The following is a 26,061-nucleotide window of genomic DNA, read 5'->3' as shown; positions in this document are numbered from 1 at the left end:
GCATAGACACCATTGCGAGGCGGCCAAAGCCAGGTGCAGTGCACCTGCACCAGCAGAAAGGAGAGGAGTGGGGCTCAGTTGATTCTTCTGGTTTGCACTTTGGCCTTGGGATAGTCAAGGGTTAATGCCAGAAGGCCTGGATGCCACAACAGATGCAACCCAACCAGAGCCCAGTGCCTGTCCCCCGACACACGCACACACAACCTCAAGCCATGGATGGCGCAGCGTCCCAGAACTAATATCCCCGAACACGGCGGCAAAGCAAAGCGAGTACAGGGGACCTGGGGACCCGTGAGGCAGAGTGGCATCTGGTGAGTCAGATGCTCATCCTCCGGAAGTTTCCACAGTTCATCTCCTGCAGCTACACAGACACTCCTGGCTTCATGAACAAATGAGGCACAGAACTGTGTCTGTGCTCCGGGGCCCCGGGTCAGATTAACCTCATGTGAACTCCAGACAGTGAGGAGAGTGCACGGGACCAGCCACTGAGACTCACATCTCACCTCCTTTCAGAAGGCTCGCCAGCTACGGAACAGACAGTCAGCTGTGTCACAGCTCGCCAAAGGACTTCGTGGTCACAGCAGACACTCAATAATGATAGGAGGGTTGGCCGTGTACCCAGATAACTGCACCTACATTTGAGGTGACCAGCCTCCATACTGAAGAACAGATGTGACAGCGTGCTCCCAACAATGTGCCCCGCGCATGTTGCTGCCTAAGCTGCCTCTGTGGCCCAGCCCCACCTTTCTGGGATCTAAGTTCTGCGTCTCCAGGGCATTGCCTCAACTCCTGTCAGTCTCTCATTGGCTTCAGAACCCTGGACAGTCTGTACAGCTTCTGTCACTAGCCATGCAGACCTTACGGAAAAGTATCAGGCCCACAGACGCCGGCAACGACAACCGTGCCTTTGACCTCTCCCTCCGAGTAGCCACAAAAACATCTCTATGTGAGTTCATCTAAAGTAGCCCTGGATTTGCTCGCAATGGGCCACAGCCACCATGTCCCATCCTGGTTTGCTCTGTCACAAAACCAAGCTAATCCGAGGGTCACCGTGGACTCCACCCTCGTGTCTGTGCCACCAGCACTTTGCACGTGTGCTTCTTTCTAAGCCCATCACAAACCCAGACAACCAGCGAGCTTAGGGCAGACCGGTCCTCGTGAAAGCATGGCTGTCACTTCACGGAAGCGTGATTACGGAAGCACCGGAGAGTGACCTAACAGACACAGACAAGGGAGAAGGGGCAAAATCCACATAGCTATTTTGTCAGGCTTGCTGGGCACCTGATGGCATACAGGCGTCAGGGCACCGTCAACCTCAGTGGCCCAGAAAGGCTGAGCAGCTGGACAAGACTCAATGGTGACACACCACAGAGGCGTGGGAGAGCCAGGTTCAGTGTCTGCTGACACTAAACACCCCAGACCCTCTGCGGGAGCGTTACAGCACCTTCAATTTCCAACCTCTCAGCTCTACATGTGTGCTTTTGTTGTTCACCTGAGAAGAAGATGGGCCCACACAGGAAAGTGCAGACCAGCAGTGAGAGCCAATCCGACAAGACCAGGGCTGGATTATCAGGCAAGGACATCAGAGGTTATAATTAGTCAGAGCGGAGCACACCTGTGTGATGAAGGACACGACGGGCAGCTGAAGAAAACAACCACGTTACCTAGTTTTGCGGCTGACTTGCCAGGGCCCAGAGTCACCCAAGGAAGATGGGAAGACTGAGGAACTTCCTACAGCAACTGGGCTGTGGGCACTTCTGAGGACCACCCTCTTGATTGTTAATTGATGTGAGGAGGCTCCGCCCACTGTGGGCAGCGCTGTTCCCTAGGTGAACTGAGAGGAGGAAGTTAGCCTAGAGCAAACCAGCAGGGAGAGTTCTTCCTGCTCTTGACTGTGTAATGACCTGCTTCAAGTTCCAGCCTTCGCCTCACCGGAGCACTGTTAACCCAGGGCTCTTAAGCAGAACAATCCCCTTTTCCCCTCAGTTTCTTATTGGATATTTTATCACAGCAAAAGAAATGAACACAGAACCACACAGAAATCAGAAATGAAAAAAAAAAAAAATCAACTGGGAATTTCTGAAGTGAAAATATGGGCTCTGAAACAAACCGTTCAGTGCATGGGTGGATGGAGGGGGAAAACCGGCTGCAGAGGCCAAGACAAGGGGGCCGTGGGTTTTAAGACAGACCAAAGATCGTATCCAATTTCTAGAAGAGAAAGAAAAGATATTGAAAAGAAAAACTGAGCACAGTGGTGGGGCCCACAGGATAATACCCATCAACCATGAGCAAGAACCAGAGTCCAGGAAGGGGGTGGGTGGGGCGAGGTGCTCTAAAAAAAACCACTTAGATTGCTTCAGGTTTGGTTAAAGACGTAAATATATGAGCTAGAGAATTTCAGACAACTCGGGAAAAACGAATATGTACCTACAGCCACTCACTGGAAAGCAGACAGTGCCAGATACTGCCAGGGGTGAACAGCAGGACTCAAGCCCGAAGGAGACATCCCCAGAACCACGTGCAGATGTGGCCACCACATGGGGAGGAAGAAGCCAGGTTGGGACAGAGAAGGGCGCACTTCACACGGTGACCTCCCAGGGACATACGCAGGCCTGACCCGAGAGCTTCCCACACTCGGGGGCAAGAGTGATAGAGGGAATCGTAAAGGCGCTGCACCATCCGATTGGGAGATTTTTAACTTTATCCCATGCCAGGTGACACAGCCAGGACAAGAGCATCCAGCACACGGCAGAGGGTCGCAGTGTCTGTGATTTAACTCTCCCAACCTCCCTCTCCCCCCGCCCCCCACTCCCATGCTGCTCTCCTCAATTTCAGTCCCTCCTGTGCCAAGCTCCTCCCACCATGGGAGCTGTGTGGCCTCCTGTGCGCTCCCAACACCACCTCCAAGAAACCAGTCTTCTTGTCATGTATGTTCGTGTTTAAATGCCACCTTGCTGAGGTGACCTTGAACTTGTGCCTGTAGAGTGGTCACCAACCCACAATGCACCTCTTCTGAAGCAGCCGTGCGTTCTCAGTGGACCGGTCACTCCCACCAGAGCCTCCTGCCTTACTCGTTTGTCTCCCAGGAGGTCTGCAATCTCTAAGCCCCATAAGGCTTAGTTAGATTTCAACGGACCTTCCAGAAGCTTCTACATTCCCTTCCTAGGCCCCTCAAATGTCACCCAATGTCTTAGGGAAAAACGGATGCATGTCTGGGAGCCCCATCCCTGACAAAGTCTCCACTCTGCTCCTCTAAGATGGCCAGGAAACCCCAGGTTAGCTCCTCTCTCAAACTCAGAAGCCCCCAGACTCAGTTCTCAAGGATGAAACCAACATCTATAGATGTCCAAGAAGCCAGGTGACCTCCAAATGACCCTGGAGCCTTTGGAGCCAGTGGCACTCTTCCTTCCTTGCTTGTACTCCAGGGCCGCGGTGCTCAATCGTCCTGGCGCTGTGACCCTTCAGTACAGCTCCTCAGGTTTTGGTGACTCCCCCTCCCCAACCATAGAAAAAATTATCTTGTTGCTACTCCATAACTGTAATTTTGCTGCTGTTAATCATCGTAACGTATCAGATATTTATCTGACACGCAGGATGTCTGCTATGTGACCCCTGTGAAAGGGTTGTCCGACCCCCCAAATGGCTTGGCTACCCACAGGTTGAGAACCGCTGATCAGAGCCTGAGCCGTACTCTAGCCCTGGCGCGTGGGCGTGGCCATCACCACTGAGACACCTGCACCGATAAGTGCTTTAATGAACTTCGGAATTACATAAGCTATTTACAAGCCTTGAGATTTTTTTTTTTCCCCAGCACTCAGCCGGACACACTTCGGAAGGGAATTGCATGAGAGGGCTGACTCTTACCTCTTCGTAAAACTTCACCTGTGGGACCACTTCATCCAGTTCACTCAGACAGAAGTCCTTAAACAGCAGGAAGCCTAAAGAAGAGAGAGGGAGGGAAGACGTCAGGCTGGCAACCAGGAAGTTTTATCCCAGAGGGCTGCTTCTTCCAAATACTGTGTCTATAACTCAGCATCGTCCTTCCCTACTTTAGAAAAGAAAAAAAAAAAAAAAAAAAAAAGAGGACAAGGAGTCCCTGGAGAGACAGATCCCACGTGACTGTACCACATCCATACCTGGCTTGGCATCTCTGCTCTGCTCATGGCCCCTCCCACTGTGTAAATAAACATTGTCACCACCACCTGAGGCCCCAGGTCACTACAGCAAGCCAAAGAGAGCAGAGATACGGAGCACAGAGGGTTCCTGTGACCGCCACGGGATACCTGTAGAGACAGGACTGAACACCTGAAGCTGGTGGAGCTTAGATGGCCCTTCTAGTCCCTTCCTTTGAGCCTCACTCACTACCTCACACCCCAGCAAACACACAGCCCACAACAAGCTACGCGTTCTCAAGGAATTCTTTGCTCAGGACACCAGGACTGCTTGTAGCAAGCCATTATCTCATGCCTGGGACACCTCCAACTTCCTGCCCCACGCACAAACAATTCCAAGACTCTATCTATCCCCTCCAAAGTTTCCATGAGAGCCACCTTTGCTCTGAGGTCTGCCCTGGATGACACACAGCACCGTGGTAGAACCCATAAGGGGGGGTGTATGTCCCTGTCTGTGCATCATTGCTCAAATATGAGCATGCAGGTGAGTATGTGCACGTGGGCAGGCCAGGTGTCAATTTCAGGTGTCTCCTGGTGCAGGCCAGGTGTCAATATCAGGTGTCTCCTGGCATGCTCTGGAATCTGCCTGCCTCTGCACCCCAGTGCTGGAGTTAGAGGTGAGCGTACACATACCTGATGTTTCAGACGCGTGCTGGGCATCCAAACTGAGCCTGAACCTCAAGCTTGCACAGCAGGCTTATCTGACTCACGTGCACGGAGCACTTCCCAGCCCAGGAAACAGTAGCCCTTTCCACAAGCTTCCCCAGCCGGCCTCCAGGGAGACACCCGCCACTCTAAGTTTCTGAGCCTGTAAGTCTCTTTTCCTTCACGAGCACAGCACCAAACAAAAGCCTCACAGTCAAGCCTGAGCTAGCCAATCACACTGACGGGTAGAGACTCAGAGAATTCCAGCAAGCCCAGGGCCATGAAGGTGCTCAGCCAGTAAAGGTGCCTGCCTGCCCAGCCGGAAGAAGACATCTGAACCCCCTGTCCCCCCCCCCCCCCCCCACCCCACCCCTGTCACCCAGAGCTGGCGTTAGAGGTGGATGTGAGCTGTCAGCTCTGGGGTCTGAATGCCTTGGCCTCTAAAAAAGCAGTGAGCACTCTTAACCACCGAGCCAGCTCCCAGGTGAAACTCTTTTTAAGCCAATTTTTAAAATAGAAACTCCCCAATAAAAGAGTAGGTAAACTGTCTGGGCATGAAGGTGGAACACTTTGGGTACAGACACACAGAAGGGTCTTAATGTGCCTGCCATTCTCTCAATGTACATTAGGCACTCTGCGACTCCCTGACTCAGGCACCAGGATGCCCAGGTTACAAAGACCATGCTCAGCGTGAGCCTCCCCCATTGCTGGGGAGGGCTGGCGATGCTACTGCTTCTCCCACCTCTTAATCCACAGGCACAGGAGGGACTCTGCGACTGAGGAGCAAATGCCCACGGATGGGGGCTCATGGACTGTGCCCACCTGAATTCCAGCACCCAAGAGGCTGAGGCAGGAAGACTGCTAAAACACTAGACCAGCCTGGGCTACATAGTAAACTCTAGGCTAGCCTGGGATACAGTGTGAGGCCATGTCTTAAATAAAACAAAAAAATAACAAAATGGCAGAGGGAGGTAAAATTTAAAAAAAAAAAATTTAAGGTTATATAATTTCCAGGAGGAGATATTTTATTATGCTGTAGGAATGGCCAAACCTTGCCTCTAACAATTAAAAATTTTATGTTATCCAATAATAGAAACAAATGCTATTGGTGTGGCTTTCCAAAATGCACCCCCCCTTTCATATTTAGCAAATTTCCCAACCACTTGAGATTTTTGAGTTTGGCACTAAAGAAAAAAACTTTTGTGCTTCATTGCCCTTGAGCAGCACAAAGGGTGGAAATGCTAATATAATTCACCTGGTGTGTATTCCTACGGCCCCGGGCAATTAGCCTGATGCTGGGAGGGGAAGGCACTTTTCTATGCCAGTGTTGTGAACGGGTAGTGGGAGTTGCCCTGAAACACTGAAATGTGTACTGAGCCTGCTTCACTCAGGTGAATGAGCCCAACATGTGCTAAGCCTGTTTCACTCAGGTGAACAAGCCCAACGTGTACTGAGCCTGCTTCACTCAGGTGAACGAGCTCAATGTGTACTGAGCCTGCTTCACTCAGGTGAACGAGCCCAACGTGTACTGAGCCTGTTTCACTCAGGTGAACAAGCCCAACGTGTATTGAGCCTGCTTCACTCAAGTGAACGAGCCCAATGTGTACTGAGCCTGCTTCACTCAGGTGAACAAGCCCAACGTGTACTGAGCCTGCTTCACTCAGGTGAACGAGCCCAACGTGTACTGAGCCTGCTTCACTCAGGTGAACGAGCCCAACGTGTACTGAGCCTGCTTCACTCAGGTGAACGAGCCCAACGTGTACTGAGCCTGCTTCACTCAGGTGAACGAGCCCAACGTGTACTGAGCCTGCTTCACTCAGTGAACGAGCCCAACGTGTACTGAGCCTGCTTCACTCAGGTGAACGAGCCCAACGTGTACTGAGCCTGCTTCACTCAGGTGAACGAGCCCAATGTGTACTGAGCCTGCTTCACTCAGGTGAACGAGCCCAACGTGTACTGAGCCTGCTTCACTCAGGTGAACGAGCTCAATGTGTACTGAGCCTGCTTCACTCAGGTGAATGAGCTCACAAAACCCACCTTGTGTTCCTCCAGCATTTGTATGTATTTCAAGTTTAAAAGGAAAAAAAAAAAAGATGCTGACTTTGGGCAGGTGAGATAACACAGGGGGTGAAGGAGTGTGTCACCAGGCTGACAACCTGGCTTTGGTCCCCAGGCCCCACGTGGTAGAAGGAGGGAAGTCATGCCCACAAGTTGTCCTCTGACCTCCACAGATGCACGCACACACATGTGCAAGCTCGCACACTCACATACCCATACACATGCATGCACACACACTCACATGCACACATGCACACAAGCACACACACATCCAAAGTGCAATTTTAAAAAGAAAAGGGTCTTGTATCAATTTCCAGACACTCTTCAGCTGTAAGACTGCATTTTTTTCCTAAATACAACAAACTTAACTGAACAACCACATTTCGGGATGAGGGCTTAGAAACGCACACCTAGGAGTCAGGGTGTAAAATCCAGAGGACAGTGAAACAGAAGCACACCAGCTGTGGGAGACACCGCAAGCTAGGAGCACCCAGACAGGAGATGCCGGGAACGCAGAGGCCCAAGAATAAAAATAAAAGTATCCAAAGGGCAGACGGTGAACACTCGCCATAATCAAGCTGTGCAGAGTAACAAGGAGCCCTGGCAATAAAATCGTCAGTGCTGCATTTTCTCACAGAGCCTCAAAGGTTAGCCAAGACGCTTCAGATTCAACGGGGGAAATGTATGGCCTTGCTTGAAATAGCAGTGTCTGTCTAGAAACGAGCTGCAACGCGGCAGAAACGCTCCACTGTGATGTGATGAGGCCAGCTAACGCAATGGCTTCAAACTTCGGCACCACGAGGAAACACAACAGCGGTGCAGCTCATAACACCAAAGCATGCAACGTCAGCAACAAGTTCCGTCAGATATATGTATGACTCCTAGGATGAAAGTGAATAAAATAAAAATATAGGTAAGCAAAGAGAAACGCCATGTTTGTGGGCAGCAAGAATTAAGTCAGCTGTTGGCTCAGTATGACCCCAGATGGGGGCTCAGCAGGAAAATTTTAAGAAGTCAATCAACAAACCCTAACATTTACGTGAAGAGGTAGAGGCTGGGGCCATCTGGGAGCCATTCAAGCCCAGCCTTCCACACAGTGTGCAGAGGGCTGAACAGGGACCAACAGTGCACGGACGCAGCCACGGGCTTTTAAATCCACATACTTCAGTAGAGAGAGGCGGCTTGCCTTTCCAGGAACTCCTGGTGGAAAGCTGAGCCTCCGTGCGACGGCGACAGCTGCTCGGCCTGAACAACAGGGACCACAGAAGGAGTCCGATTCTTCAGAGGACCAACGCCCCATTAGGAGACCGACGGAGAGGGCTTTGTGACTTTAGCAAGGGCACTGCTGACAGCCTACCCACCCGTAGAAGAAAAACATGGCAAAGGGCACTTCGGTGCACATCACAGCTTGGGCTTTAAAAGAAAAAAAAAAGTGCAAGAGAAGCCACGTATTTAGAGAAAAGCCGCCCGCGAGCCATGTGTCTGGAAAAGCCTTGTACATGGACTCGCCAAAGAGCTCTGAAGACTGGACTGTAAACACGTCTCAATTACAAAAACAAAAACAAAAAACAAAAAACAAAAAACAAAAAAAAACCACCGTACATGAGTGAAAGAGCCTTAGAGCTTCACCCTAAGCATGTACGCTGGATCACGAAGCCTCGTCCAGCATCGTCAGCCATCAGAGTGAGCGGTCAGACTCTTCGTGTGTCCGGGGTACGAGACAATAAAGGGAGCCTTGAGCAGGAAGCAGAGGAGCAAATTCGTGCATACGTAAAGGCACACACGTTACCAAAACAGATACCGCACAGCGTTGCCCGGCTGCTCCGGGCTGAGTCTGACCAACCCACGTTGCCAGTCCTCACCTGTCCCTGTCAGCCCCTCCCAGTCCTAACAGAAGCCAAAAACTATAATAAAGCGAGCACCCAGCACCTCTACTGTGCTTCCAGATCCCTTAAGTTTTAAAAGTGTCAGTCACATTTATTTACCCACTATTTGTGTAGTGTAGTATATATGTGTGTGGGCATGCTTTTGTGTGTGTGTGTGTGTGTGTGTGTGTGTGTGTGTGTGTGTGTGTGGGCACGCACGCGCGTGTTCATCCACAGGTCAACTTGTAGAAGTCTATTCTCTCATTCTAGGAGGGAGGCACTGAGGATATGACGCAGACCATCAGGTTTGGTGGCAAGCTCTTTTACCCCGCTGGCCCATCTCGCCAGCCCCCTTGGTAAACTTTTTAAATCAGCACAGAATTGAGCCTGGCAGTCAGAGCCTTTGGATGCTGGCTTACACCTTCACAGAAAAAAGGCATAGTAGGTGCACTGCTGTTTCAGAATCAGGAGAGTGTGTTGAACTCAGGGTGGCCATGCCACCCCGATTGAAATCCAGGCCCTGGCCATTCCCAGGAAACCCAACTCAGTCCTAGGGGAGTCCGGTGGGATCATTTATGAAATACCGTGACTCTTGTGAACAAGAGGGCAGATGGCCGTGTGTGCAGCCTAAGGAAAATCCATGGGATGCTCTTTGCTGGGAAACGAAACAAAGGAACTAAAACAGGATAAAAACTCTAGAACACGCTGGGCATGGTGGCTCACGCCTTTAATCCCAGCACTCGGGAGGCAGAGGCAGGCGGATCGCTGTGAGTTCGAGGCCAGCCTGGTCTACAAAGTGAGTCTAGGGCAGCCAAGGCTACACAGGGAAACCCTGTCTCAAAAAACCAAAACCAACCAAACAAACAAAAACAAAAATTCTAGAACACAGAAGCAGGGGAACAGCACCCAACCCTGCCAATAACTGGACCCCTTCCAGCTTTATAAAGTGATCTCGTCACACGCTGGACGGGCAGGGAAAGTCTCCAGCCGTAGAGCAGGGCAGGCCCCCTCCAGGTTACAGCCATCTCTTTACTGGTTTCAGCCCCAGGTTCCTTGTCTTAGGGCCTCTGATGCTGTGAGAAACACTGTGACTTCATCTTGCTGTGCCACAGCACAGCCCATCACTGAAGGAAGTCAGGACAGGAACCCAAGCAGGGCAGGAACCTGGAGGCAGGAGCTGATGCAGAGGCCGTGGAGGGGTGCTGCTCACTGGCTTGCTCCCCATGGCTTGCTCAGCCTGCTTTTACACGGAACCCAGGACCGCCAGGCCAGGGGTGGAGCCATCAGCAGCGGGCTGGGCCCCCCCCCCATCAATCATTTATCAAGAAGATGCCCTCCAGGTGTGCCCACAGACAACCTGATGGAAGACTTTTCTCAGTTGAGGTTCCCTCCTTCCAAATGACTCTACCTTGTGTCACGCTGACAGAGAATGAACCACGGCAACTCTTCTTCTATAGCACAAACGCTGCTGACTAAACAGATTCCAAACGACTTATGAAAAAAATTAGAAATACCCAAATCAGGCAAATGTTACCCAAAGCCCTGCGTAGAAACATTCACCCACACTGGTTCTGGGGATGTCAGGCAGGAGGGCGGCACAGACCACGTAGTCAGCCCAGCATGTCCAGACTCAACAAGAGATAGCCAGGAGCAGCCAACAGGTAAGGTGTGCCCGCTTAGTGCTCCATGCGGACTCTGAGTCCTGTGGGAACATCTTCCTAGGGGCACTAGGTTTCACACAAGATTCCTGGCAATGAAAGATAAAAGGTAATCCTACATTTCACCCTGTGTGCTCGGAGCGATCACGCCAGAATGACCCCTCTCTCCCTCAAGTGCTTTTGTCAGAGCATTGTGTCACAGCCGCAGGGAAAGGAACTAAGACACGGGCTGTCCTTCAGACTCCCACTCCCGAGTGCAGGGACTGTGGCACAGGGTTGGGAATCTTTACTTCTGCTACCTGAGTGGCCCTCACAGCAGCCTGGCAGACTGTCCCATGGGGGCACCGTGACAGAGGTGACTGTCGTGTGAGCTCTGGAGCAGTGTGGACAGTGCACGAGGTCCCTCTCGGCTCCTTCCCACATTCCTGGGGTGATGGGGAGATTTCTTGTGTTTCCTTGCCCACACGGCACAGCATTTGGCACTGACAGCTAGGACCATGTTCAGGGGTCGCCTCACCTCGTTGGGTAAGTAGCCCCCATTTGCTTCTGTTTGCCAGGCCAGATTCATATGAGTACATGGTTTCACCTTTCTTTTCCTGTGTGTCCCCTGGCCAGGGCTGGCTGGAATCAGCACTATGGGGAAATTAGTGTGGCTGTGAACAGCCATGGAGGGCTCAGGAGAAAGTGCCAGCTGGGCCTGGAGGTGTGTGCACAAGCCACAGGAAGAGTCGCGAGGGCTCTGAAGCAGGGCCTGTAAACTGAGATGAGCCCGCAACTTGAGCTCAGGGCAAAGCCCCTGCAGGGAAGCAGAGGGTGGAAGGGATGACCCACTACACCACAGGGTCCCCGATGTGCCCTTAGAGCCGCTGCATCCAGCAGCCCGGGGACCCATTTGCAAGAAACCCACATTCGGTATTTATCAGCTGGACAGCATCGTGTTTGCTGGAAGCTTCCAACTGCCAAAAGGCCTGCGGGGAACCATTTCAATAAAGTGGGCAATTGTTTTATAAGATATGAAAACTCAGCTTGCAAGTCGAGGGCTGAAGGTATTCGAGGCAAGACATCTCATGAACACTCAGCCCTGAGCTAAGCTAAAGGTCCACACTGGGAATTCAATTCCTTCACCAACAGTCCCAAGGAGCAACACACACACACACACACACACACACACACACACACACACAGAGTGAATGCCAAAAGTGCCAATGGATGCTCAGAGAAGAAGGGCTGCAGGCAGTTCTATGAAGTAGTTGGCATTGGAAAAAACCCAGGTTCCCAGTCCTGAGATATCCAAGGGCCTATCCTCCCCCCATCCTCCCACCATCCTCCCCCCATCCTCCCACCATCCTCCCATCCTCCCCCCATCCTCCCACCATCCTCCCATCCTCCCACCATTCTCACATCCTCTCACCATCCTCCCCCTCCTCCCATCCTCCTGTCATCGTATGCTCCCACCATCCTCCCGTCTGTAGTGGATGTAAACATGATTTTGTTTTGATCCTAAGTATGGAATGGGGAACGGACATGTGAGAGAACAGGTGATGTTTATCCACTAGAAGATGAACCACCTCATGCTGGGGCTTGGTTTTTGCCAGCTGAAACACATCTTAGTACAGACTCCGAGAGATTATATATGAGGCCAAAACAGGAGGCGGGGCTTGTTGGGTCTTGGTATTGTTTGGCTGTCCATCACTCCACCTTGAGATGCTCCCAGAGAGAACCGCTCCAGAGAGTGCTTTGGGGCTCCGGGTTCCAGCAGCAACTTTGGTGGAATTGCTGGTCTGCTGAAATCCTGCCGACTACGCAAGGGGAATCGCTCCCAGGAACTGAGCCCAAAAAGGTCTACTTCTCCTGTTCCCATTAACCTCTTTTCTCTCCTATCTAGGGTAGGTGGGTTGGAAGGGAGGTGTAAGAATTAAAGAACCTCAAAGTAGGTTTGGAAAAGTTTGAAGCTTAAACCCATCATCTTCCCATCTTCCCATCCTCCCACCGTCCTCTCATCCTCCTCCCACCATCCTCTCATCCTCCTCCTCCCACCATCCTCTCATCCTCCCCCCACCATCCTCTCATCCTCCTCCCACCGTCCTCTCATCCTCCTCCCACCATCCTCTCATCCTCTCATCCTCCTCCCACCATCATCCCACCATCCTCTCATCCTCCTCCCACCATCCTCTCATCCTCCTCCCACCATCATCCCACCATCCTCTCATCCTCCTCCCACCATCATCCCACCATCCTCTCATCCTCCTCCCACCGTCCTCCCACCTCCTCTCATCCTCCTCCCACCATCCTCCCACCATCCTCTCATCCTCCTCCCACCATCCTCCCACCATCCTCTCATCCTCCTCCCACCATCATCCCACCATCCTCTCATCCTCCTCCCACCGTCCTCCCACCATCCTCTCATCCTCCTCCCACCGTCCTCCCACCTCCTCTTATCCTCCTCCCACCGTCCTCCCACCATCCTCCCATTATTGCCCCATCTTTCCATCCCCTCGTCATTCCTGATGTGAAAACGCTGTGAAAGATGACAGTTCTTCAGTAAGTAGTGTTTGGGGAACAAGGACCAGGAAAAGTTGGCAGCATTCAGCACAAATGTGATTTGCTTAGCTGTGTCCTCAGTCCGCATCTTCCGGAGCCCCATGAGTGTAGAAGCTGCCATCGTGGACAGCAACTGTCTTTAAACACAGAAATAAGATTGTGAGCAGAGCTCTGCTGAGGGTGGAGGTGGAAGTCACTTCTCAGGAGTCCGGAGAAAGGAAGAGAATACAGAGGGAGCAGACGGGAACAGTGACATCAGAGAGAACAAAATGGCTGAGGCTGTTTTGCTGGCCCAATTGCAGAGTCCAGCATATCTCTGCCCTGGTCAGAGGCACAGCATGATTACGTGGTATGGTGCACCTGGACGGTCGAGAAGGGAATAAAAGTAAGGTAAAAGTAGGACCACCAGTTAGAGAGGTCCTGGGACATCTTGGAGAGGGGGTAATGGTGTAGGCTACAGTGATAGCATGCAGAAGGGTGATGGCAGGCAGGGTGACAGGACAGATGCGTCCATCACCAGACAGACTGTGGGGTCCTGGGTGGTGGCTGGAGGACGGCAGAGTCATCAACACTCATAGAAGGAGTGCAAAGAGCCAGAGGTGTGAGTGCATGTGGGCACATGCACCCGTGTGTGTGCACTATGCTGAACACACGTGTGTGAGCTATATGTACAGGTCACTCGCTAGTGCTGTGCCTGGGAGTGTGTTGTGTGAGCTGAGCATGTGTGTACACTCTTGACTGCACATGTATGTGCCTACATGGACCAAGTGCGTGTCTGTGTACCCTGTGTGTGCTGGGTGTGCGTGTGGTGGGTTCACACAGGGCTCCATACATTGGAGGAAAGCACGCTACCAAGTGAGCTTCGGCCTCGGCTCCTATGTGATATTTCCTGGTTTGGCTGCATATGGAGATGGGGCAGGGGCCATGGTGCCTGAGGTTAGCTCAGTGGCAGCAGGGGCAGCATGACTCTCTAGGGGGTGAGCCACAGAGGAGGCTGGCAGTGGGGGCTGAGGACGAGGCTGTAGCCTGAGCTCAAGCAGTGCTGGTCACAGGGAAATCTACCTTTTAAAACAATGCAGGTGGCTTTGCCAGCCTGTGAGTCATGGGTCAAAGGCCAGGGACCCAGGGTTGTTCACGCGTTGCTATGGTCCCAGGGATGAGGAGGCACCAGTGTAGCAGATGCCTGACGCACTAAACCAGACCTTCCCTCAACCTTCCTCCGGGCAGTGACGATCACGGCTGTTCCGAGGGCTTGCGTGATGGCTCGAGGAGAAGACAACCACCTTTTCCTGTCAGATGGATATGGCCTTCTGTAGGCTTTCACCTCAGACCTCTGCTCTGTCCCCAGTTCCCAGGGCTACAGAGGCCGTGGGGGTGAGGGCAGGTAGCAGTCCCATATCTGACCCCAGGCTGACAGAGGGACTGCCAAGACCCCCTTTGCCAGCTTGTAAACAGTGGCTCTTTTTCCTCCTCAGTGTAGTCCTCTGTGTAACAACTTTGTCTGAAATGAGAACTGAGGACTGTGTGACTGTAACCAGCCCAGGTTCCCCCGGGGCTCTCCTGCCTGCTACCCTGTAGCCCTTTCCACTGAAAATCCACTTAGAAACACTTAGCTGAGTGTGCAGTCCTGCCATCAGAAAGCTCAAAGAGATTTTTTTAACGCTCCCTTCCCTCAGGGAAGCCCCACAGGGCCAGCATCATGGATGCCATGTATGCCGGATCAAAGCGGGGACCCTAGTCTTTCCTCTCCTGAAGCAGAAGGTGACTCTGAGATAGAGGGCACTGTGCCCATGGCATGGGGAAGGGACCTGTCAGGAGAGGGCCGGTCCAGGGAGAGTGGGGACGCAAGCAAGGGCGGTCATAGGTACAGATGCCACCCTGGGGTCACATGCAGACTGCTCCGTTGCCTCCAGACAGAAGCTATAAACGCAGATTCGACACGTCTATTTTGCTTTAAGGCACAAGGCATCACAGTCATTGTATGAGCCACAAAACAGATGGGTAGCTTTGCCTATTAAGACTGACAGCCATGAATTCCAAACTGTTTTGTTTGCAGACAGTGTCTTGTGGAGCCCAAGCTAGCCTCCAGTTCGTTACGTAGCCAAGGCTGTCCTTCAACTTCTGCCCTCCCTCCTCCCAAGTGCTGGGTTCACACTGAGATTGCAGGTGTGCAACACCACACCCGGTTTGTGTGGGGGGCCGAGCCCAGGGCTTCCTGCTTTAGAGGCAAGTTCCTCACCCACTGAGCCACATGGCAGGCCCCCAGGATATCTTGGTTGCTGGTATCTATACTTTTCAACATCCCGGTGGTTCTGTGCGGCCATCACACTTCCTAGAGTACGACCCAGGATGAATCTGTCTCCACAGGGATGCTTCAGCAATGCTCTTGTTTTCAAAACGCTGTTATGAGATGTGGCCCCGGTTTTGCACACGTTTGTTCTTTTTTAAATCAAGAAATGCTCGCTGTTGTTCTCACAGCTTAATTCTTATCCCTGGGCTCCGAGAATCAAGTGCAATTTATCTATTCTTTCTAGATAAATGTTATTTTAAGTTATGCTAAGACAATGGAGAGGAACATTAAAAGTAATTAAGAATTATGGGAAAATAAAAACAAAAAAGACACAAAATTAGGAGGAAAGGAGTAAAACTGATTATTCAGACAGGATTTAGACTAGCCTCCACATGCACTTACATACATACCACAAATGTACCACAGATGCATCAGCACACACCCCCATATACACACAAACACACAGGAGAACAAACAGGCATACACAGGTCCACATACACACAGGACCACACACACATTCACAGGTCCACACACACACAGAGACGCACAGGTACATACACAGAGGAGCACACACACAAGTGCATACACACATACACACAGGTATACACACATGCACACATGTAGGTACATACACACATATAGACACACACAGGTACACACATATAGACACACACAGGTACACACATATAGACACACACAGGTACACACATATACACGCATACAGGTTCATACGTATAGCCACACACAGGTACACACACAGAAGCACACACAAGTGCACACACACAGGAGCACACACACAAGTGCAAATACACACATGCACACATATGCACACACATGTACATATACACATATAAACACACGCAGGTACACACACAAGTGCATACACATATACACATAGGTCTACACACATACACACAGGAGCACACACAGGACACAGGACACACACAGGAGCACACGCACACACAAATGCATACACATACATACACACACATGTCCACACACAGGCACACCATAAACCCAGAAGAAATGACCAATTTATACAAACACCCTCAATGTCATTAACTGTGAGGAAAAGAGAAGTAAAGCCCACAGTGAGAAGGTTGCTACTCAACAGACAGAGAGCAGCCAGGGGCAGACATGTGCAACAGTGCAGCCCACGTGCAACAGTGCAACCAACAGAGCAGCCCGGGGCAGACACGTGCAACAGTGCAGCCAACAGAGCAGCCAGAGGCAGGCACATGCAACAGTGCAGCCAACAGAGCAGCCAGAGGCAGGCACGTGCAACAGTGCAGCCAACAGAGCAGCCAGAGGCAGGCACATGCAACAGTGCAGCCAACAGAGCAGCCAGGGGCAGGCACGTGCAACAGTGCAGCCAACAGAGCAGCCAGGGGCAGGCACGTGCAACAGTGCAGCCAGGAGCAGGCATATGCAACAGTGCAGCTGCTATCGAAGGGAACCGGATGCTTTCTTCAAAAGTGTAATGTGAATTTACCACATAACCCGGGGACTCCACTCTTGTGTACCTCTAAGGAGAACGAATGGCTGCACACACACAAGGTTGGGGGGAGGCAGAGATGGAGGCAGAGAAAGAGACACACACAGAGACCACAGGGTCCATGCAGGGCAATTCTCCCTCTATGCGAAACATCCAGGAAGTCCACAGCTCAGACACAAAAAGCACGCCTGACGGTTCTGGAGGCAGCTCCAGAACCAATACCAATGCTCCTTACCTGTAGGGGGGCGGGGGGGCTGTCTTCCCTCCTGGTTGTGGTGTTGTTACACTCTGACTTCAGACAGATACCCACACACATACTCACACACATTCACATACACACACACAGATACACTCACATTCACACACACTCACACACAGACACACACACACAGACACTCATTCACACACTCACAGACACACACACACTCATACACAGACACACACTCACACACACATTCACACACTCACAGACACACACACACACACACACACACCATGACCTTAAAGCTTAAACCATCTGATCCCAAATAGCTCATTCCCATGATGCATTACAGGGAAGATACGCGAGTGTGAACTGAACCATGCGGTTCTTTCAGTCCCCTCTTCAGCGCTACACTGTGTAAGGACAGCACGCAGAGGTCACTGTGGCATCACCACATACCGCCGCTGCCACCACCGCTGCCGCCATGACAGTACCAGATGAAAAGGACAGGACTCACCAATTTTCTGATTGAAAATCTTGTCAAAGGTTATTTCGTTTCTCTCTGCAAGATATCTCTGCATCACACTCCGGATACTGCAAGAGAAGAGTGGCTGTTAGGGCGTGGGTGTGCAGAGCCCTGCACGTGCTCCAGTGTTTGCACACTCAGCCCCAGCTGGTGGCACTGGGGGAGGCTGGGGACACTCCGGAGATGGGATCTAGCTGGAGGGAGAGGGTTGCCGAGAGCCTCACTTACTGCCTGACTGCAGGCTGTATGAGGTTGGCCCAGATGTGAGTCAGTAGCATTGGGCTCTGGCGGCCACAGCAACAAACCTCTCCTGCCACCACGTCTTCATGCCATGACACACTGTACCCCTGTCTTAGGTGGGTTACCATTGCTGTGATAAACACCACGACCAAAAGCAAGTTGGGGAGGAAGGATTAAACAAACCCAAATAGGCTTAGGCTTCCACATCAGAGGGAGTCAGGACAGGAACTCAAGCAGGGCAGGAGCCTGGAGACAGGAGCTGATGCAGAGGCCGTGGAGGAGTGCTGCTCACTGGCTTGCTCAGCCTGCTTTCTTATAGAACTGAGGACCACCAGCCCAGGAGTGGACCCACCCACAATGGCTGGGCCATCCCCTGTCAATCATAGCTGAATCTTAGGGAGGCATCTTCTCAGCAGAGTTTTCCTCCTGGCTTGTGTCAAGTTAACATAAAACTAGACATCACAATCCCTCAAACTATAAATCGACATAAGCCTCCCCTTCCTCCGTAAAGCACTTAGTCACACAGACCCAAAAGAGTAGCCAAAGTAGAGAGGAGTCGTCGCTGGGGACGAAGGTCATGCTATGGCTACCTGACTATGCTGCCTGATGAACCAGTTTGCAGAAGAACTTAGGAGAGTGTGGACCTAGAGGTGGGAGAAGCCCGAAGACGCTATTATTATCAGAACTTAATAAGCCATTCATTCCAGCAGACATCCAGAAGGCCCAAAGCACGCACCCAGCAGAGGCCACGCCCAGTGGCTGCCTTGGGGGCTGGGCGAATGACCATTCACATTGCATTCCGGCAAACGGGTGCTGCGTCCCCCAAACTCAAGTGAGGCTGAACTAGGATGGGAAAAGATCTCAGGGTGGCACAGCATTCAGGCTGGGGCGTGGAGATCGCTCCCTCGTCCTCCCAGCTTACAGACAGCAGAAAGATCAAAGCGTGACAGATGAGCAGCTTGTCAAGACATGGAGCAGGGCTGTGAGTAAAGCAAGCTGTGGTTAAAGGTGCGCTGGGGCAGCGGGAAGGAGCAGGATCACCAGAAGCCCAGGGATGAAATACGACCCTGTTAAAACCCTCTGAGAGGGGAGTCGTTGAACAAAGAACGCCCCCCACCTTCCCACATCCACACCCACCCCCCCCCCCACTCCCAACCCGGACATCGAAGGAGAGTAGTTTCTCTTTTTCAGTCACAGAGGTCAGCTGTGGTCCACAGGGCTAGGAGTGGGAGGGGGTGGGAGAGGGTCCACAGCCTCATACATGCACACATATTCCCCAAACAGCTCCATGCCTGCACACATACCCACACAGTTTCACAAACACACACACACACACACACACACACACACACCCCACACACACAGCCCTATGCATGCACGTACATACTCCCCACACAGCCCCATTCAATCACACATACCCCAAATAGCCCCGGATATGTACATAAAAGCCAATGATACCCCACAGAGAACTATACACACACACACACACACACACACACACACCATGTGCATACCCCCACACAGAACCCTACACACACACACACACACACACACACACACCATGTGCATACCCCCACACAGTACCCTACACCCCCACACAGTACCCTACACACACACACACACACACACACCATGTGCATACCCCCACACAGTACCCTACACACACACACACACACACACACACACACACACACAATCATGTGCATACCCCCGTACAGCCCCGGGCATGCACATACAGAAAATCCTGCTTATCAGTCTCTCCCTAAAGCAAAACCAGAAGACTCCCAGGCACAGGATTAGTGTGTTCTGAAGTCCTTTCCATCCACCACCAATTCAAAAAGTGATGAAAAGCGAAGAGTCCTAGTTACAATCAAATTAAAAACCTGAAATGCCTTGAAATTAAAACCTTCCAAGTTGCAAACAAGACATTTATGGGGGAAACTATAAATCACATAGATAGAAACCAAGGAGTGGGGAGACGCACTGCGTCTCTGAACAGAAATCCTGAACACTGGGAACATCTGAAGATCTGCCAAATTCCATTACAAAGTCAATCTGAGCCCATCAGGACCCCTCGGGGACTTTCACAGGAAACAAGAAACAACTTATATGGAACAGCACAGAATGGAGGGCAGCCAGCACGCTTCTGTCAGGAGGAGGAGTAAGATGCTGGAGCTGGTTACAAAAGGCGCACAGTCAGGACACAACAACGCGCTGGAGCTGGTTACAAAAGGCGCACAGTCAGGACACAACAACGCGCTGGAGCTGGTTACAAAAGGCGCACAGTCAGGACACAACAACGCGCTGGAGCTGGTTACAAAAGGCGCACAGTCAGGACACAACAACGCGCTGGAGCTGGTTACAAAAGACGCACAGTCAGGACACAACAACGCGCTGGAGCTGGTTACAAAAGGCGCACAGTCAGGACACAACAATGCGCTGGAGCTGGTTACAAAAGGCGCACAGCCAGGACACAACAACGCGCTGGAGCAGAAGGCAGCAGCAGAGCTCAGAAAGAGGCAATGATCAGGGTGTAAAGTGAACATATGCATTAAAAAGATAAAGATGAAACGGGGACAGAGACTGAAAGTGGAGACACTCGCACTCTTCAGGATGTGTGCCCCGGAGCCCTGAATCAAATGGAGTGAAATCCTGTTCACCAGCCGCCGGCAGTGAGTGTACAAGCTATTTCTGTACTTTGCACTTAGCGTGTGTCAGTACACACAGTGCAAGCATGGAGGCCGGAGGACAACCTCTGGGGTTCGATTCCCTTCTACCTTGTGGGCTTGTCGGCACTTTACCCACTGAGCTCCTTGCTGGGCCAGAATTACTTTGTGGAAAAAAAAAAAAAAAAAGCTTTAAAAGGCACATTTCTGATATATAATATTTGATACATAAGTTGCTATTGAAATTCCTATCTTGCTGGGACTGTTAGGTGAGCCTTGGACAGGCACACACACCATGTAACTCCTTGCTGGGACTGTTAGGTGAGCCTTGGACAGGCACACACACCATGTAACTCCTTGTCCTACCAAGAGAACCCAGCGTTTTCATTCAGCCCCAGAAAGTGGAAAGGCCTCCCCAGATTCTGGAGTCCGGGCACCTAGGGGCCCTCCACACAGGTCACATGCCGCACGTGGGTCAAGACTGGGGCCTGCATCCATCGGCCTGCATCCATGGCTGTCTGCTGTGCTCGCTTTTTCCCTCAGCCCAGGGGCTGCTCCCACACTCCACACTGTGAGTCTGTGGTCTTACCCCAGCGTCTGCCGCTGCAGGAATAGCACGTGGTTTGCTGACCTCTTCCCCTTGGTGGTGGACATTTGTGTCGTCACCAATTTGGGACTGTTATGAATAAAGATACTCTAAATATCCATGTCCAAGGCATTGTAAGGACACGGTTGTCATCTCCTATGGAGAAATATTGATGTGGGAAGGGAGCTGGTAAATTCTGTCATCCATCAAGGAGCTGCACAGTCCCGTGAGCTCCGATAGCCCCACACTCCCACTGACAATGTGCGATGTTCCGAGCTGCCCCTCCACCTTGCCAACACTTAGGTTAGTCTCTCCAACGTTTAGCCACCTTGCCGTGTGTGGAAGATCTTGTTTCGGTTTGTGTTTTAACTCTTCTCTCGTGAGCAAGGATATTCAGCACGTCCATACGTGCTGACTGGAGGGCTGGAGAGATGGCTCAGAGGTTAAGAACACTGGCTGCTCTTCCGGAGGTCCTGAGTTCAATTCCCAGCAACCACATGGTGGCTTACAACCATCTCTAATGTCATCTGATGCCCTCTTCTGGCATGCAGGCATACACGCAGGCAAAGCACTGCTGACTGGAATCAATACATCAGCTTTTCTGAGGAGTCTCCTACCTTTTCACTGGGCTATTTGTTGACTGGCTGTTGAATGAAAGACTCCTTTGCGTAACCTGGAAGAAAATGCAGCCGAGTGTCTCTGTGACTCTATGATTTCCGCCAGATTGGCCCCCAGCATCTCCTCCTCATTCCTCACGGAGGCCTTCTGATACCAACTTAGCTGAAGGCTTCCAATTTATCGATCAGTTCTTTGATGGGCAATCCATGCTTCGCAGTCCCTCACACCTCCAGGGCCATCTGTGATTTCCTTTAGAAGTTCCAGAGGCTTTGGAGCTGGAGAGACGGCTCAGTGGTTAGAACCGGCTGCTCTTGCAAACGCCGCTGAGGGTTCAAGTTCCCAGGACTCACGCAGGTGCCTCACAAACACCCACGACCCCAGGTCCAGGGTATCCGAGGTTCTCTGTTAGACTCTGTGCACCGGCACGTAGCTTAAAATAGCAAAATAATAATTTCAAAAAGAAATGGTTTCTGACTTGTAGCTCCCCTGTCAGCCACAGTGTTCACTTCAGGCTGATCTCTGTGCACAAAAGACGTATCATGCCTAACAGTTCACTATTGTGTGACAAGACCGTTGGCTCTCACTGAGTCATCCCGGAGCCTCTGTGGAGCCTACAGAGCAGGTCTGCTTTTGCCCCGCCCGGCCCCTCACAGAAGCACCATGTGGTCTGGTTTTCCTTGCTCCTTTGCTAGTTACTCCGATGACCTGAATTCTTTCTGAGGTAGCTTGGCAGTTACCGAGTTCCCTCTGGCCATTGACGTAACTGCCTCGCACAGCGACTGACACACCTGCTTTAATTTTTCTCCCCACTCACATGGCTTTTTAATTTCCCTGGATACTTGTTCCTCGCTCTGCAATTTATTTACGTTCGTGTTGCTTATTTCTGAGCTCCTGAGAGATGTCAGGTGCCTGCCAGCTATTGATTCTGGCTTAATTCTTTGGTGTCTGGAAAGCACACGCAGAAACAGTTCTTTGCTTGGCTCCCTGGCATGTAACCCACTTTTGAGTCTTCTGTGGACATGTGAGCAGAACGCGCGCACGTTGCTCTTGGAAGAAGCAAACGCTCACTGGGTCAGGGTGAGCTAAACGGGGGGGCGGGGGGGGGCACTTACGTTTTTCCAGATTTTGGTATCACCGAGTTCCTGTTTTGTTTTTTTTTCCGTAAGTTGCTGGGGCGGGGATGCAGAACTCTCAAACTTTATCCTGACTCTGTCTGTGTCTGCTTTCGATGCTATTTGCATTGTTTTATAGCCCAACCAGTCCCATGAGCAGGGGCTGCTGTGCCTCAGTTAATCAGGGTCCCCATCACTATGAAGCTTTTCCTCTTGACGCCTTGGTTCTTCTGCCTGTTTCATCGAAGGCTGACAGGCCGCTGCAAGTTTCCTTTGACTGGTGTCTGTGTGGGATTCCACTAAATATCTGTTTTGCCTGCCCGGGTGAGTTTCTGGCCCACAGCACACAGTTGGACCTTGCTTCCCTATTCTCTTTTAATTGAATTATGTGGAGAGTTTGCACGGACTCTAACTACAAATGTGGGTCAGTTTAAGTAGATTATCCTGCCATTGAATTCGTGTTTCTCATCAGCTCCTTTTCTTCAAAGCTTTTTGAGCTGGAGTCTCTTAGCTATGGGAATGCAGGTAGGAAGGTTTTTAATTATTTTCCATGTTTTACTTAGTGTGTGTGTGTGTGTGTGTGTGTGTGTGTGTGTGTGTGTGTGTGTGTACATGTACAACACGTGTGCATGCCACAGCATGGGTATAGGGGTCAGAGGACAACCCATCAGAGTCAGTTCTACAACGTGGGCTCCAAGGCTCAAACTCAGGTCACCAGGCTTGGCAGTGAATGTCTTTACCTGCTGAGCCATCTCACCTGCCTGACTTGTGTTTAATAAATACACAGTCTGCCACCTTGACCCCTCCTAAAACACTTTCCCCGTCTGTGCCAAGAGGATCCCTGTGCCTACTGGTGACTTAAGTCTGCTCCCGGCGGAGGCTAGCCATCTATCGGCCACGCATCTTTGTGCCTTGTGGCCCCTAGAAATTCCATGATTCCACATGGAATCATGCAGGGTACAGTCTTCATGTTGGGCTGTTGTCGCACGGGCTGCACGTGCGCCTTTTCCGGTATTGCTGAAGGGAATCTTGGACTGAAAATACCACATGACTCGCTTACTCGTGATTCCAAGAATGCAGGCATGAGTTCCTGTTTCCCACGTGGAGCTAATACCACACATGCACCGTAAAGAGTGTCCGTGTTCTGGCCTCTGTGTGGGCCTGGACAGTAAGTTAACCGGAGCAGACAATAAACATGCTAAGTACCTTATGGGCCACTGGTGGGCCTCCTGTGATAGAACATCTCTTCAGATACTTTGCCCACTCTGAGGGGAGTATTTTATTATTTGGTTTTTCTGTATATTCAAGTTATCATATATTACTATTAGGAGGCTCTATCGACAGTCACCCGGAAGAGGCTTTCACTGAGGGACTGGTCGCTGGAAATGCCTGTGGGGGATCACCTCGCTTGTGCTACCCAGCCTAAATGTGGGCAGCACCATTCCCTGGGCTTGACGTGTGAATGCTACGCAGGAGGAGAAGTCGTGTGTTCTCAGTCATGTAAGCACACAGGATCCGTGTTCTCAGTCGTGTAAGCACACAAGATCCATGTTCTCACCGCTCTTGTCCGTGGACACGGCTGCTCCAACTTCCTGCCACCGTGACTGCTGTGCCATGATAGCTACAAAACCTAGATTTAAGAATTAAAATATCTGATCCCTTCCACTTGGCGAGACTGCTTTGCCAGGCTGCAGGGGAAGAGGACAAGCTCGGCCCTGATGCAATTTGATGAGCTGGGGTGCGTTGGAAGTGGGGCTCCCCTTTTCTGAGGAATGTGGGAAGAGGGCTGGGGTAAAGGGAAGGAGGGTGGGACTGGGAGGTGAGGAGGGATGGGGCCACAACCAGGATGTAAAGTGAACAAATTATTAATTAATTAATAAAACAAAAACAAAATAAAAAAATAATTGAAATAAATCTTTCTTCCCTGACTTGCTTTTTTTGGAGTAATTTCTCACAGTAACTAGAAAGGAAATTATGGCAGCTTATTCAAACAGTTTCTCGGAGTTGAAAGTTCATCTGGAAATTGCTTGGTGTCTTTAAAGGGTTGATTTCTGAAGCTTGATTAAACTCAACTTGTCAATGTTTTTCTAGTAGGTGTCAAGCTTCTGGAGGGTGGGGGGAGGAGGACTGCCTAATCTGAGGCCACAACCTGCCCCACCAGAGGGGTTTTTTCCTCCCCCCTGAAACATTTGCCATAGCTCTTTAATGCAGGCTTCCATGCAGCTGCACTCCTGTGGGCTGCGGCTGCGGTGTTTCCTCCTCCTCCTCTGCCTGCAGGGGCTCCATGCTCTGTGTCATTACCACAAACACCTGTCCTCTGCCCCCTGACCCACAGTGGCTGTCCCTCAGCAGCCAGCTGCTGAGATGTGAAAACTGCTCCTGGCTCTCTCTCCTCCGCTCTGCCGGTTGGGCTTTCTGTCAATTTCTCACGCGGCTGGCCGGAGGCTTGCTGCAGCTCAGCCATAGCTTCGGAAACTGCAGGGAGAGGCAGAGGGGACCCTCCAGCTCAAGGGAAAGGGTCATCCTTTGGAGCTGCTAACTAGCGATGAGGTTTCCAAACAGGGCGCAGGGAGTAATTTCAGAGTGGGGCTAGACCAGCATATGCGCATTTCTCAAGTTGTCAAACTCTGCCCTGAGGGAGGGACCGTGCTCACCTCCACACAGGGACTGCACTGCCTGTCACTTGCTGTTTTGGGGCAGTAAACAAAGACATCTTGGCCTTTGGAAGACTGAACCTTTTCTTCTTTGATGAACTATGGAATGCATTGGATTCAGTGTCTCGCACACCACCTCCGACACCTCCAGACGCTGGCCCAGGAACATTCTAGGCTCCTACAGTGAGCACACTCCCCAGCCTAGCATTGACCCCATCCTGACTCTCGAGTCCTGCCTTATTCACTGTGCTGAGACTTCTGAGTCGGCCTCGTATAAAGGCAAGAGTCTCAGAGTCTGATCCACTTACACATTGGAGTTTTCAATGCAATACAATTATCTTTTATTTAAAAGTCCAATTTCCCTTCTAACCACCAGAAACCTGTTCTACGCTTATGACCTCGTTTCCTGCTTGCATCTTCAATATTTCTCATGTTTAATTACTGCCTCGGAGAAAGTGGCTTAATGGAACCACAGAAATTCCCAAAGAAAAGTACAAAAAGTCTTTACCCTCAGGGATTAAAATGAAGACATCAAGCCAAGCGTGGTGGCGCACGCCTGTAATCCCAGCACTCAGGAGGCAGAGGCAGGTGGATCGCTGTGAGTTCGAGGCCAGCCTGGTCTACAAAGTGAGTCCAGGACAGCCAAGACTACACAGAGAAACCCTGTCTCAAAAAAGAAAAAAAAAAAAGAAAAAAACAAAAACAAAAAACAAAGACATCAGACACCAGAGTA

General features: G+C 51.2%; 1 protein-coding gene across 1 annotated transcript in view; it reads right to left on the bottom strand.

Annotated features, from left to right (window-relative positions):
• Grk3 (G protein-coupled receptor kinase 3) overlaps nucleotides 1-26,061 on the bottom strand; it is an 88,643-nt gene that overhangs the window by 45,449 nt on the left and 17,133 nt on the right. The window contains exons 2-3 of the mRNA XM_051161724.1: nucleotides 17,444-17,520; nucleotides 3,865-3,938 (exon numbers count right to left, since the gene is read on the bottom strand). Of these exons, the coding sequence (XP_051017681.1) occupies nucleotides 3,865-3,938; nucleotides 17,444-17,520 (151 nt within the window). The remainder of the gene's footprint in view (nucleotides 1-3,864; nucleotides 3,939-17,443; nucleotides 17,521-26,061) is intronic.

The sequence above is a fragment of the Acomys russatus genome, chromosome 19, assembly GCF_903995435.1.
Source record: "Acomys russatus chromosome 19, mAcoRus1.1, whole genome shotgun sequence".
NCBI classification, from domain to species: domain Eukaryota; kingdom Metazoa; phylum Chordata; class Mammalia; order Rodentia; family Muridae; genus Acomys; species Acomys russatus.
The sequence above is the reverse complement of the archived record's forward strand: the minus strand, read 5'-3'. Positions and strand labels throughout refer to the sequence as shown.